The following is a 14,682-nucleotide window of genomic DNA, read 5'->3' on the forward strand; positions in this document are numbered from 1 at the left end:
AGCAACAATGTCAATTTCTGTCAACCGGGAATACAATAAAAATTAAATTAAAAATTCTCTCAACTGCATACCCATCCATTTCAGTAGCCGGCAAAAGTGAAACGTCGCCGTGTCGAGCACGATCTGTACCGGTCCACACGCTCTCTGTCCCTCTCATGTGTACCGGCCGCGATCGAATCTCGAACCGCTTGCGATTGTTGTACGAAGCGGTTCGCAGGTCAGACTCGTTTGAGCTTCCGCGAGGGATGGCTGCACGAAGATCTTGCCGCGGTGCGTACGCGAACGTCGTGATCGGAGTGTTGCTGTAGCGCTTTGTGCTTAGCTGAATTACTTGGTGAAGTGCGTGCCTTCCGGCGGGGTCTTTCTAAAAAAAAAAGACACGCAAGTAACCAAGAAAACACAACGTCAAGCAAGCAAGCGAGGTGAAGATAATAAAACAAAAAGAAAAGTGACTTACAGGAAGAACATAAGAAAATAGAATAGCTCTTCTGGTGTAGCGTTGTCCGGTGGTAGGATACGGTTAAAAGCGGATGGCAGGGGATTTAATTTGAGCCCCTCGGATATTCGAAGGTCGTGCGTCTCAAGAATACAGGTACGGGCTTACTTCTTGGCCTTTGCGCTGTCCAACAAAGAGTTCCAACGTGAATGGTGCGAAGTAATAAAATCTTGTTTCTAGATAAGATTTCCTGTTACGAGATTTCCTCTCCCGTAAGTGACGCGTCGAAGTGAAGGGAAAAAAACAATCAAGTGTTGCAAGTGGTGGTGGTGGTGAAGTTGGTGCAGCAATAACCACCAGAAGGTGATAAAAGTAAAGTGTCCCTAAGAAAATCCCGTTCCCGATTACGTGATTGCGATCGGTTGGATGATCGTTGACGCGGATCTTGTAAAAATAGGATTCGCCAATTGCCGCACGGTGCGGTTCGATGTTTCCCGGTGCAAGTGAAAATACCGGCCACAGCACCAATACCGCAAGCAATCCGTCAACAAGGAGCAGTGCAGTGAGCGAATAAAAAAGTAAAATCCAAACCATCCAAGAAAGCGCAGAAATAATGGTCGAAATGTCAGTGGCGAATGATGCGACGCGGGTGACGGACAAAGGGCCACCGGGGTCGGTGGGCCGTGGAGTTGTGGCCAGCAATGGCACGAAAGCCGGTGGTGGTGCGATGATCCCGAACGGTAGTTCTGTCGGAGCAAACGGGTAAGCAAACGGGTGGCGAGCTGGTGGGAAAGCGGGAAATTCTTGCCATGTTTTCGACCCCATCGTTTTACTTTCTTCTTGTTTTTGTTTGGTTTTGTTTGCAAGTATCAGAATGTGGACCGCGTTGTAGATCGTTCACGGGTGTTTTTCGGAAGGCAGTGTGAAGTTCTTCATTACAATTTCCCTTTCGATAAAATGTTGCGGGGCACCTATTCCCTTTGCACGACTTTCGCTTGTTTGTATAGTGAAAGTAAAATCGAAAGCTTTTTTGTGCCATAACGTGCTGAAATGATGTTTCAAAAAACATACTGGAAAAACCTACGCGGGGAATGTTCGATACAAGAATAAGCTTTATAGCACAACAACATTTTCTGTATTTTTCCACTTTATCAAAGGCTTCTGCATTATTTACGAAAAACATAGTCCTTAGGTGGTCTTTTCAATACCTCAGATGGATTTTTAGATTTTTCACTACTTGTACACTACCACACTTGTTGGGCAACTGTCTTACATGGTAGAAAGCGAGATTAATTACATTATTTTAAAATACAAGTAGTTAATAATCTGATTAACATATTCTAAATATTTTTTCCCGTTTGCTCAAGCGTATTTGTTTGAAAACCGGTAACAAATTGGCTGACGTCGATTGACTGAGCGCAATGTTTCATCATGTGGTCCTCAATTCAGAGCGTTGAAATCAAAATACAAACGATACGTATCCCTCACTAGGAGCAGACGAACGAGGTGGATGTTTGAAAACTGCAAAGAAGTTGAATTTGTAATACCTGCCCCGTGTAAAACCGGCAAACCCCCACGTACGGTGGTGACATTTCGATTCACCTCAGACTGTTCTGGTCCGATGTTCAGATTTCACAAACCGAGCATCGCCCCAAAAGCTGATGCGTTGGCGGAAAAGTAAAAGTTGACACCGTGGTGGTGACGAGTGCGGAAGGGAAGCTGAAAAGCACGAAGGATGTTTGCATGGTTATGCAAGAGGGTGACCCAAGAAACGATAAAACAGCATCGGAGAGCGGCCGTCGTTATAAGTGCTGAATCGGCGTGTGTGATCGAAACAGGTTTTAAGGTTTTTGCATAAAAAAGCTACATTGCCGCGGTCAACCGGTACTTTAAATTGACAGTAACACACGTGGCAAGATACGTGGGTTCTTGAGCAAGGATTTATTATCGTTCCAGGCAGTTTTGTTTCCTTTCGAGAAGTACAAGAAAGGTTCTGTATAAAAATATTTGTTGGCCCTCAAATGCACTTGCAGATAAAAAAGCATTGTTGTAAACGTATATGCGCGGTAAGGATTATCAGAAGTACTCGAGGGACCCTTTATTTCATCAATCTTTCCTAAAGCTACGTAATTTTTACTTATTGCATGTGAATAGTGATAAGGTGTGAGGCTGTACTGAACGTTACAATTGAGTTACGTGGCAACATGTTTCAACTGGACGAACGGGTTTAAAAAAAAAAAATATTCGATTTTATTGCGCACGTTTTTCACATCATACTAAACCCGATCGATCGAACACGCATCTTGGCACGATTTTGCATCTTGCAAACAATAAAATCGTACATCCCAAATGAAGCGATCAGATCGATAGATTCCGTACCGACGTCAGTTGGCCAACCGGCCGGCCGGCGCGTTGAGTCTGGTTTGCGTTCGTCAGCACCTTTCCGGCCGGTTGAATTTTAATAAGACGCCAGGCATCGTTGCGGCGCCATAATCGTTAGCATCATCTCCTCCCGCTCAACCTTGCGTAACAATGATTTGAATGCGGGTTTCGGCACAGACTTGTCGGCGATATGTGATGTGATGCTGTACAATGATCGCAACGGTCACTCACAATCTCACGCTATTCTACGCGATACTACATTTGTATCTTGGGGCATTTTTCATTTGTGGAGTGCGGCCTAACTGGTTCACAACCGGATACCGATACGGATGATAAGAGCAGTAAACCACAGTGTAATGGCGCTAAATAAATACCCATAGTTCTGCATTTGACCCACCCCCGGATAACGAGTCAGTGGCGTTGTCAGTTGCACAAACCGACACTTGCGTGCGTAAACCCCCTTGATAGCCTCGAAACACGAAAGGCGAGCGTTGAGTAAATTTTGGGAGAAATCTGCTAAGTGGTTCCGTCGTCAACACAAGTTGAAGGTTTTGGAGGAAGTTAGAAAAAAAAACCGGTTGACCGAATGAATCACCTGGCGGAATGGGCATGTCGGCACGGTACACACCAAGGCAACGTGCGTTAATTGGGCGTGTGATAGGCGGTAACTGACCGAGAAATTCCAGACCCATTAGCTAGAGTGGGTGTTAGCCTAGGTGGATGGGTACTGTTAGACAAACCTTAAGGCACACTTATTACTTTTCATATTATTGGTACGTTGGTTTGAATGCACTTACAAAATGAAATTTTAATGGCATTTGCTTTCATAAGTGATCAAGTTAGTCATTTATTGACCGTTTTCCTTAAAACGTTAACTTTGAGCACATTAGTTTACAATAGCTCACTATCATAAATACTTATTTCACCAGCCTTATTGTTGAAATGATAAATATACGTACGAAAAAAAGTGTTTATTTAAAAATTAAGCATGTTCGATTAAAAACTACTTCATGAAAGAATTTCATTGTCGAATTTATATTTGAGAAAAAAAATAGGGCATGTAATACATTGCAATAAGGCCAAGAATATCTTACAAAGTGGTTTCTTTTTCGTTGATCAACAAGCCTTTAAAATAACATTCAAAATGTTACTGAAATAAAGGCGTAATATAAAAATTATATAAAAATATAAAATAAAAATTAAGAATCAAATTATTTTTTCTTAAAAGGACATCGAATGAGGTGAAATTTAATTCTTCAAAATTAATGTCTATCATGACGATATTTCTTACTCTTGACTTCGATATAGAACCAGTCGCGGTGTGATGAGTTGAATTTCGTAATTCACAAGATGCCATTGCTCTCTAAATATCAACAACGTGTATACCTTAAGCACACGCACACCTGGTAAACGACCCGGCACACATTATGAGCCGATTTCCAACCGGAAGGTAAATATTTACTTTCCCAGCCGTACTCGTGCCGTTTGCTCAAAATCCCCACAGTGACCTTTCACCACGATGATCCATGGTTTTCCGACATTTCATCACCGGGTTTTGTGCGGCCGGCCTGATTATCCACCTGGTGGTAGTTTGGTCAAGTGGAGTAAACACTCACCAGAGCGGGGCGCGTTGGGTGACATAATTTCCCGGGTTTCCCTTTGAAATGCCCCCGGTAATTACCGTTTGATAATTGACGGTAAGGTGATCTAATGACGACAGTCGGTCGCACGATCGACGATCGTCGATGCTTATCAAGACGCTGGCTCCCGGAATAGGGCGAGAGAAATTCACTGTCACGAATCAGTTCCTTAGGAGAATCGCTTCGTTCCAAACCTTCTCTTTTATCTGCATACTGATTGCATGCCGGCACCGACAGCTCTAAGGTCGTCCACAACGGTGCTAGAGTTACTGACATTTCCTGCCCCTTGCGTATTACGCTTGTGCATAATTTTTATTTATGGCTTATGGGGGCAGACTGTAACAAGCCTCGCGAGAAACCTGTTTTTAAATTATACACATATTCACAACTTTTCTAATTGTATGTGTGGCTGCCACCAGAGGCTGGACAAAGTTGCTTAGCAGGGCGTAAGGGTTAGAAAAACCGGTTGGGAGTTCGAGCTAGGATCGCTTTTCGGTAGGATAATCCACTGTGCACCAACATTGATGGTCTATGATTGATAATCCGATTTTTGGTTGCCAAGGCGATGCACATCAAACACGTGTCTTGTGGAACTGGTTAACCTTGTTTTACTGCTTTAAATTTATAAATATAAATTGGAAGCCGATCAGACGAGCAGTGTACTGGTAAATATTAGTAACATAAATATGCTCGTGACTCTATTTTTAAATGTTTACTTTATACTTCATGTTAGAGTAATAATCTTTCAAAAATTACAAAAATAGCTACACAACGAGTCATATAATGATTGTTCTCAGCTTAGCAATTTTTAGCAAGATTTTGTATATTGTGTCATGCATTTTTTTTCATTACGTGGAATGTTTGAGATGAATAGGTTTATAGTTGTCCTATCGACTCCTAGCATCATACTACATATTTTAAGTACTCTTACGACGAAACTGTACTGATGGCATTGCCAAATTTTCTCGCAAGATCCCAGATGCTATTTTCAATTTTACGTATTTAATTTACTACTTTGTTTTATCACATTTGTTACGGCAGATCGACGATACAAGTTGGGTAATTCGAAGCACTATTTTCCAAACCTGTGTCGTTCATCAAACAATTCAATCAATCATGTCCCACGCGCCATGCCGCTTCCCAACCACGCGGTCATCCTCATGATTTACGAACTCGGCCGTTGTTAGATGTGTTTATTTTGTGTTTGCTTACCGAAAGCTGCCCATTTCGTACCCTTTAAGTGGCCGTCTATAAATTTAGTTTTTAGTGCAATGGTGGTTTCTTTATCGTACAGAATTGGACGCCATCGAACCAGTTAACACGCCGTTTCTGACCAGCAAGTCTTTTTCACCCCTTGTTTTTCCTCCTTCTTTCTTTCTAATCCACAGTAAACAAGTGAAGCGGAAGCATTTTTTCGAAAAGTTCGGCACCCTGCTCAAGCAGCGATCGGACGCGTTTCTGCTTCAAGTAAACAAACCCGTCCAACCGCACGGCGAAGAATCGGACTCCCCGCCCGCCTCGACCCGGGGGCTAGGTGATGCGGCGAAGGCTGGTTCTTCGGTTACCCCAGCATCATCATCATCAACAGCAGCCCAGTCGCCTCCGGTTACCGCCTGGGGAGCTCCGAAGACGAACGTCGCGAACGGAGTTCCATCGGGCCGGGTTCAATCAGTTGCAACCGAAAGTGAAGTAAGTGGTAGCGGTATGTAAGAAGGGGGTCATGAGGGGGGCACAATTCCCTTACGCCAGTGGCAAAAGATTGCGCTGCACTGCGGTGTGCGTTGGTTCGACCCAGCTGGTGAATGGTGTTTCTTTGTGTTTCCATAAATAACCGACCCGCGACCACATCTAGTTCGCGAGAGAGATACTTGGTCGGGTTGTGGTGGTGTACCGGCTTTTGTTTTTTGCAGTCCGTACTTTGTTTTATGGCGGAATCAGGGAGGATTCCTAAGCGATCCGCACTGGCAGAACCTAAGGAACGTGCACGAGTGTGATGGGATATAGATCGGTTACGAAGACATCTAAATCAAACGGACGCAATTATGAAGGAGAGGAAGAGTGCGGAACGGACAGAAAGATATAGATCCGGAATCTTAACGAAGTAATTCGCAACATCGTATTAGCAATTAACGACCCAGAATCGCTAACGGCCGGGTAGGTTTAAAACGGAAAAACTCGCAGTCACAAGCAAGAAGCACAAGGCTTAGCGTAACCTCCGCCAGTTCCGCAAAACAGCGGCCCCCACAATGTTCCTTCCAAGTGAAGGACTATTTTTAAAGACATTTTTCGACGAAGATCACTGCGCCACACTGGCTGCCGAAAAATGCCGTGACATGGTTCTATCGATCCATTCGGCACTCAAGTGTAGCCGTTAGAAATTGACAGTAATGGCCCAAATGGTTTGGGTTTTTGGTTGAGTTTGGTGCAACGCTATGCGATCGTGTGATCCATAATTAGCACCAAACATTGACGTGCTTCCGTCAACGACCATCGATCGGAGATAAGATGTTTGGGCGTAAGAAGGTGATCGATTGTTAGGTAGCCCTCCTTTGTGAGAATTTCCGAGGTGACTCTCAAGATGCATCACTGAATGACGCTGGGGATGTACTGACGCGGTAAAGGGTCACTTAGTTCGTGCTCCAATTATGTTCGCAAACGGCTACGTGAGTCATGTGCTGCACAAGAAAAAAAGTGCACCAAAACTTCACAACCCGGGAAATCTTAGGGTAATTCCCCCGCACCACGGTTAGGATGGTCGAAGACGCAATTAAGGCAAAATTCAACTCGAAGGCGAATAAATGCAAATCTTAAGTGGACGAATGAGCTCAACGCGGACACCCCATTGGAGGGCGTAAGATTGAATTGCGGAAGTTGTTCCATTTCGCTTGCTGCCTTTTAATCATGTTCTTTTTCGCGTTTCAAGCAAGATCGACCGGACGGGCGAAATCAGAATTGTTTAATCTCGTAGAACGAGTAGATACACGGTGCAGCTGTCGAAGAAAGTTGCAACTTTGCAGCCGACGGCGCAATCGTAGGCGAACGTTTGTGCCCCACATGAGCTGGTTGATAATTGTTTAATGTTATTTATCGCTTGTTATAGTGCAGGCGTCAGCGCGTTCGCAATGCTATTTTTATGCCTCTCCGTGCCGTCCTTGGCATGTGTGGTGGAGTCTAAGAACAGTTGCACTGGGTCTGCGAAATACAACACCCAATGATGGACAGTGAAAATGTACGATCGTACGAGATGAAATAATGGAAACCCCCCTCTTGGAGAGTTATTCCATACCAGACATACGACCTACTCATCTGTGTCAAATGGTTTTTCTTTTCTCTCACCGAACAAATCATACCGAAGGCTTGGGGAAAATGGTGTACGCGGAAATCCCTGAAAGTCACCGCAGTCCCTGGATATGTTTGTGTTGTTTGTTGCGACGTATGTAACCACATGTCATACCCAAAGACACAAGTGACACTGGCGACCGGCCTTTTAAACGCCAGCTTGACCCTATCCGTCCTCGACCACCGACTAATCGTTGACCGCGTGTAACATGTGAACAGACACAACATCTGTTTCGATTCGCCCGTGGTCAGAGAGCTATTTCTCATCATTCTCGACAGGGCTAATGTGGTAAAGCTATCGAAGTAGGCAGAATAATTATTCATTTCAGTTCTTTCTCCCAACCCCTCCCTGAATTTGATCGTGGAATGCGAGATTGAAAAAAAAACAAAATAATCTCCTCAACATGGCACCGAGGTGTGCGGCTAATGGACTATCGATGGTGTGAGAAGCAAGTGACGACTGATGGACGGAGTTATCAGCGGTCTAATTTAAAGATGTAAAGTAAATGATGCGAACATGTTCGCGAATAAGTTGTAATGACGTAAGCGTCATAGATATCTGGCATTGACTCTCGATGTTTTAAAACTGTTAAAACCTGGCATCCATCATTATTATACACATTGTTCGGTAGCAATAAAAAAGTTTGGGATAACAAGTTGTACACTTTTTGAGTACTGAGTCTCTCAAATGTAAGTCGAAGGGTCGATAGTGACTCAGAAGTGCATAACAAACTATCGAACATGTTTTTAAAAACAACAGGACTTGATTGGAGAACAATGTAAGTTGACAATGTTAGTTGACTGACCATTTGTTATATCGATGCGCATTTTTATAAAATCAATGAGTAGGTGGCGTTAGTCTGATGATAGAACTTTTACGTGCATCGTTATAAATATTTTTTTGCAGCTTGAAATCTGGGATTTATAGTTGCTTTATTTAGACACTTATTTCAAATTGATAATAATTTGTATACGCCTTCAAAAATAGATGGAATAAGTCAACCTTTCCTGAAATGAAACAGTTAATCGATTGTAAAATTCACTTCTTACCAAATTCACTTTGTTCGCTTTCATTCCTTCTCCAGCTCGATGTGCTATACGAGAAGATACTGCACGAAATCAAACAGGGCAACATTATCGATCGGCAGAAAAAGGTCACGGAAAAGACGCTCCAATCGTACACCCAAGAAGTGTTCGGTTTCGACGACAACCGGCGTGCTCAGCTGGAGCAGCGTGTCGAATCGATGCTGGCTCAGGACATCTATCTACGGGTGGAGGTTTTGGAGGCGAAACTCAACAGCAAACCCCAAGTGGACGTCGTTCCCGAGCAGCTTCCGAATGCGTTTGTGATCGTGTACCTGCAGGAGAAGCCGCGCGAAACGCACCGAACGGCGACGATCGCAAACACGCTCAATCCGTCCTGGAATCAACAGTTTCCGGTGTAGGTAGCCTTTAGATTTTGCAGTCGAGGATCGTTTGGAGTTTGGATTCGAACCAGAAATCAGTTGGTCATTTTGTTTTCAACAGTGCCGTCAAACAGGACACGAAGGAAACACTGCTGATCGAGGTGTACGACAGCTCCGGGAACCCGAGCAAACTGCAACGCTCGTTACGGATCGCCCGGAAGTACCTGCTGTTCTTCTTCAAACCAGTGGCATCGCAGTGCAAAAGGATAGGCCGGGCAAGCATCCCGTTGGAGGTAATTAATTTCATCCGCACGAAAAACATTTACAGAAATGAAATGAGTTTGTGCTGATTCTCAATAATTCCATCCTCGTGTGTCAATGGTTCGAAACATTTATTTTTCACAACCCAACTCCCAATTTGTATTCTATTCTAGTGTTCTTCATCTAAGATTTATTGAGATTAATTCATTCACCTTTTGCGATTTGAATCTTGGTAAATCTTTCGAAATCTTAATGAATGTTTATGAATTTTTCATGAACCTTTCGCGAATCTTCATCATTCTTTCATGAATTTTTTGGGCTTTACTTTTCTGTTCTTTTAACAGCAAGGAAATTTTGGGATTCATGAAATTCTCATTAAACGATTTATGGATCTGAATCAGAATTACACAAGTCTAATTACTTTACGTTAGTTAATTTTCTGTTAAAATGAATCACGTAACTTAGACCCACCATTTCTGATTAAATTTTATCAAATAATTCTTCTTTCCCAGTTTCAAAAGTCCCCTGTAGAATTTACCACTCAATGATTTACATCAGCTTTCCCAGTGATAACCAAGTGTTAGCAACGTAACAAGTACAGCGCTTGTTTTGTACTGCTTGTTTTTAAAGTTTTCTGTGTATTAGGATGAAATGACTCATTAAAAATAGTATTGCTCCCTCATACGTCTTCTTTCGTTAGCTTCTGCTTGTTTTTCTTACTTACTTATGCTAAAACAAGCCTTCTTTTCGGTAGGTTAGCTTTATGTCGCAAACAGCTCTAACGCAAAGCTTCACCGTGTACAACACGATATATTTTCAACGATATATTGTTCAATGTTTATCACTCTCTATACACCCACAGTCGATAACGTCCACGGGACTCGTCTCTTGGTACAACCTGTCCAAGAAGAGAAAACAGGACCCGCAGGGTACGATCAAGGTGAAGTTCTTCTTCACCTCCAAGGTGCCGAAGGAAACGGCCAAGCGCGAGTACGAGCAGATGCTGCGGCTGTTCCTCGAGTACGAGCTGCGCAGCTCGAGTGTCGCCCGCTACTGGTGGGCCGGCAAGCTCACGAACGAGGGCGAGTCGATCCTGCAGCAGTACACCAAGTGTGCGAACCTGAACGCCAACGAGCAGACGCTGGTCGCCTGGTTCGTCTACACGCAGGTGCATCCGACCTACTCGCTCTCGATCGGCCTGCTGGAGGGTGTGCTGGATAAGCTGATCGCCTGCTACGACACCGTGCTGACCACGGACGAGGAGCGGGAGCGCTTCTGGGAGGGTACGCGCCGCCTGTTACCTTCCTGCCTCTCGATCGTGGTGAAGATGCGGCGACGGATGGCCGGTGACAAGGATATCGTCAAGACGGTCAGCTCCGTGCTGCATCTGCTCGCTAAGGCGGACCAGCTGGCGACCAAGAAGGGCGTGAACCTGTTCGACGAAGAAACCGTGAGGTAATGGAACTCAAAGCTTTACACACATTTTAAGTAATCCATGCAAAAACATATGAGATCAAAGTCTATTAATTTGCAATCAGTCATATCGCACAAGAAGAAGACATTAAACTACAACGCGACATCGACGAATGTCGAAAGGCGTCGTTATCATCTTTCGTTTGCGATAATGTCCAACTGACTGCTTGTCTTCTGCAGGAACCTGAAGCGGGTGTCGCTCGACTGTACGAAACATTCCACCATGAAAAAAGCAACGGTCCTGGCGGTCCAGCTCGGGACAAAGACCTGGTTCGAGTCTTCACTGTCGACCGCGATCGAGGGCAATCAGACGAACGAGGACAAGCTGCGATCGCTGATCAAGTTCGTGTCGGTGCTCCAGGCGGATCTGCTCCGGGCACAAACGTACTACGATGGCGTGTTCAAGGAGTGAGTAACTTGCCCTGCGAATGGCGCTATCAATTTACGATTGACTGACTTTTCATTTTGCTTGTAGCGTGATGGGCATCGATTACAGCCGAGAGATCTGCAACCAACACGAGGCCCGCATCGTATCACACTTCCGGCCGATTGTGCAGACGATCTGCAACGGGTTCAAGAAGCTAACGCTCCGCATGGACCAGCTCGAGCGGCGCGCCGAGATGGAGAGCCTCGACATGAGCTCAACCGTGTTCGAGCTGTACCTAATACTGAAGCTGTTTCTCCGACAGGCGGATGAGGTCGTGCAGAAGGCGCACAACCCGGGCATCCTCGAATTTCACCAGTGGTTCCGCGGGGGCATCGTGTACTATCTGGACGTGTTCTCGATCAAGACGTTCTCGCGGGTCGTGACCGTGCTCGAGGAGGATGATCTACGTAAGGTCGTGCCGGATCGGAAGCATTCGTCGTCCACCGGTGAAATACTGGAGATTGTGCAACAGATTAAAATCTTCTGGGACCAGCTGGACTGGCCGGATAAGGAGGAAATGAGAAAGTTTCTCAAGCGAAGCATTGGTGTGGGTATTTGTTTTAGCATGTTTTTTTTTAAATAAGCTTTCCCTTCCACCCAAAGCTAATCTTATCATCTTATCCCATCGACAGGATATCTGCAGTTGCTGCATTTTCTATGCCGACCGGCTGATGTTGAAGGTGAAAACTTTGGACGGTACGACGACGAGTACCATCAAGGGGGAACTCAACGGTGCCGAGCTAGACACGCTCACCCGTTCGCTTATGGTTGTATCGAATGTGACCACACTCATCGAATGTCTGACCCGGCTACCGAAAGAACTCGGTTACAGCACGCCACGGACGAACGCTGGAAGCGAGGGCACAGCCTCGGATAATGTTTCTGGCACCCCAGGCCGTAAGACTTCATTGCAGGAAATTCTGGACGAGGAGATGCTTCCAATCGATGGATTGGGGCGTTGGCGTGAAAAGTGCGTCCGGTTTATAGCTGACCACATCGTGCAGACGATGTGCCGACTGCTAGTGGGCAGTGCGGATGTGTCGATCTCTATCGCAACGACCGCAGGCGGAACGGTGACTACCACCTCCACAGGCAACGGTGTTGGAGGTTTTTTTTCGAGCCGAACGTCTAATGTGTCGGCAACGGAACAACTTCAGCGGCTAAAACACTGGATCATACAGTCAGCTGCGCTGGTTAAGGCTGAGCTGACCGAAGCGGATCTGCACGCGGTCGAAAAGGAACTATGGACGACGATCGAGCCGACGTTGAAAGAGATTATCAAAAAACTATTAGAGGTAAGTTTTTTTTATTGTCGAACAGAATTTCTACCGAGATTCCGTGATTTGCGGAGGTGTTTTTGGTCAGGGACTTTTATAAGGGATTTGGGGACATTATATAATACCAGCATCGAACGAAGTATCAAGTGTGGTTTGATGAATCGTTGTTCTACTAGACGCAGTAGCATGAAGTTCAATTTCTTAAAAATAGGGTGTTTTATAGTTTCAGAATGCGAAAATACCCCATTTTATCCATCGTTAGTATTGCTGAACAGCATCGTGTAAATTCATTCAGCTTGACTGTTGGGTAACAAATGGTAAATCTCAACATCAATAAAAAAAAAGATCCAGCATACCATGCAAGATCAATGAAAAAAGAGGTCGCAGCACACCATGTAACAAGCAAAAAATCGCCCGTTTGGCGAATTGGAGAAATCTTTTCAAAAACTTCCTAGCGTGAAACAAACATCGAGCAGTTTTGTATAGTAACAACAAGAATCTCTCGTTTTAACTTTTTTAAAACATTTGTTTCTGTTCTTGCCTGACTGTTCTTGTACTGACTTTATGGGTACAGTGTATTTCGTTTAAGAGATTTTTACGAAGATTTTCCACATACTGGAAGTATGTTTGTAAACACTTTTCAAACTAACTGCCACAACAATGGCCGAGCAGGAAATAGCTGTGACCCGACTTGTATTTTGGTTGGACAGGTTGCTTCAAAAGTACATTTAAAAGATTGCATTTGTCAATGTTTCCTTGAATTGTGTAGGACAAACCAATTCTCTTTTAAGTGAACGCTCCATTTTCCCGTTCGACTGTATATTTTTCATTTTTGGTTATATAATTTTGTTAAATTTTATTTTCACTCGTTGAAGCAATTGTCTTCAAGTGTTTTCCATAAGCTTTTGTTCAGTTCGGAGAGTTTTAAAATCAGAATCTGCCCAATCGTCAAACTTATCAATTGTCTACTTTACTCTAATTGACTATGCTTCCCTTCTTTCTTTTGCTTGTGGCAGAAAAAGGAATCCCTTGGTGCGTTCCAGCGACTACGCGACTGCTTCACGCTGCTGACCACACACTACTTCGGCACGCTCGGTGATACGATCGAGTCTTCGTCGATCGCGGAACGGCTGGATACCTTCAGCTGCACCACGGCCGAGCTCATCCATCGCTACTACCTGGAACGGTGCCGGCAGCAGGAAGCCCTGGAGGAGCCGGAAAATGGGCTGCTGACCGTGCGCTGCTGGTTCCAGCCGGACGGCCTTCATATCAAGGTGCTGCGGGCAGAGCAGCTGCGGTTGCCGAAAGACTACAAGCACTCTTGCGATAGCTACGTCAAGATCAACGTCCTACCGCCCGATCGTTTCGGACCGCCGGCGTTGCCCGAGCTGAAGACGAAAACCAAGTCGAAGAATTTCTCCCCCACTTACAACGAATCGTTCACACTGTAAGTAGTATGCGCCTATTTAAAACCGGTTCTGGTTGAGCTATAACATTCAACATCCGATGTCGTTGCAGGAAAATCAATCCAGTTCAACATTCCGTCAAGGATACACTTCTCATGCTGAACGTGAAAGTGTCGGAGCTGCTTGGTCTGAACCAGAAACACATCGGCGAGTGTTTCCTTCGCCTCGACGCCATCCCGGTGGTGCGTGACGCCAGCGAAACACATGAGATTCCCTCCGTCACCATTCCGCTCAGCCTTCCGTTCACGATCGGTTAGTTGGTGCTTTGTGCGACTGAATTGATTCAAGTGTTTAATCCTGACTTTCATTCTCTGTCCCCCTTCTACAGAGTCTTCGTCGGTAACCGCACTGGAAAACCGTAGCCATGACAAATCGGCCACACAGTTTCTGAAGAAACTGAAGCAAAAGATGGGCATCGCGCCATACACCATGAGTACGTTGAGTCTTTGATGCTGAGCAACGCGACGAAAAGTTCACCATACATAAATAAAATTGTAAATTGGTGCTTGATTGATTTATTTAAAATGCGATAGAGCATTTTTTTATTAAAAATGGTAGTCTTGTGATTTGATTCG

General features: G+C 44.8%; 1 protein-coding gene across 1 annotated transcript; it reads left to right on the forward strand.

Annotated features, from left to right (window-relative positions):
- The first annotated feature begins 1,049 nt into the window (after positions 1-1,049).
- LOC131262029 (protein unc-13 homolog 4B-like) lies at positions 1,050-14,617 on the forward strand. Its single transcript, XM_058263933.1, has 11 exons — positions 1,050-1,198; positions 5,847-6,147; positions 8,883-9,238; positions 9,325-9,496; positions 10,327-10,919; positions 11,118-11,345; positions 11,413-11,911; positions 11,997-12,659; positions 13,658-14,088; positions 14,160-14,359; positions 14,436-14,617. Exons 1-11 carry the CDS (start codon positions 1,050-1,052, stop codon positions 14,555-14,557), a joined length of 3,714 nt encoding a protein of 1,237 aa, XP_058119916.1. The 3' UTR covers positions 14,558-14,617.
- The last annotated feature ends 65 nt before the right edge of the window (positions 14,618-14,682 follow it).

The sequence above is a fragment of the Anopheles coustani genome, chromosome 3 (genome assembly GCF_943734705.1).
Source record: "Anopheles coustani chromosome 3, idAnoCousDA_361_x.2, whole genome shotgun sequence".
Lineage (NCBI taxonomy): Eukaryota > Metazoa > Arthropoda > Insecta > Diptera > Culicidae > Anopheles > Anopheles coustani.

Coding starts and splice junctions, on each gene's coding strand:
- LOC131262029 (XM_058263933.1), top strand. CDS start 1,050: ATGGTCGAAATGTCAGTGGCGAATGATGCGACGCGGGTGACGGACAAA. Junction 11,346..11,412: donor TACGATGGCGTGTTCAAGGA/GTGAGTAACTTG, acceptor TTTTGCTTGTAG/CGTGATGGGCATCGATTACA. Junction 14,089..14,159: donor TACAACGAATCGTTCACACT/GTAAGTAGTATG, acceptor ATGTCGTTGCAG/GAAAATCAATCCAGTTCAAC.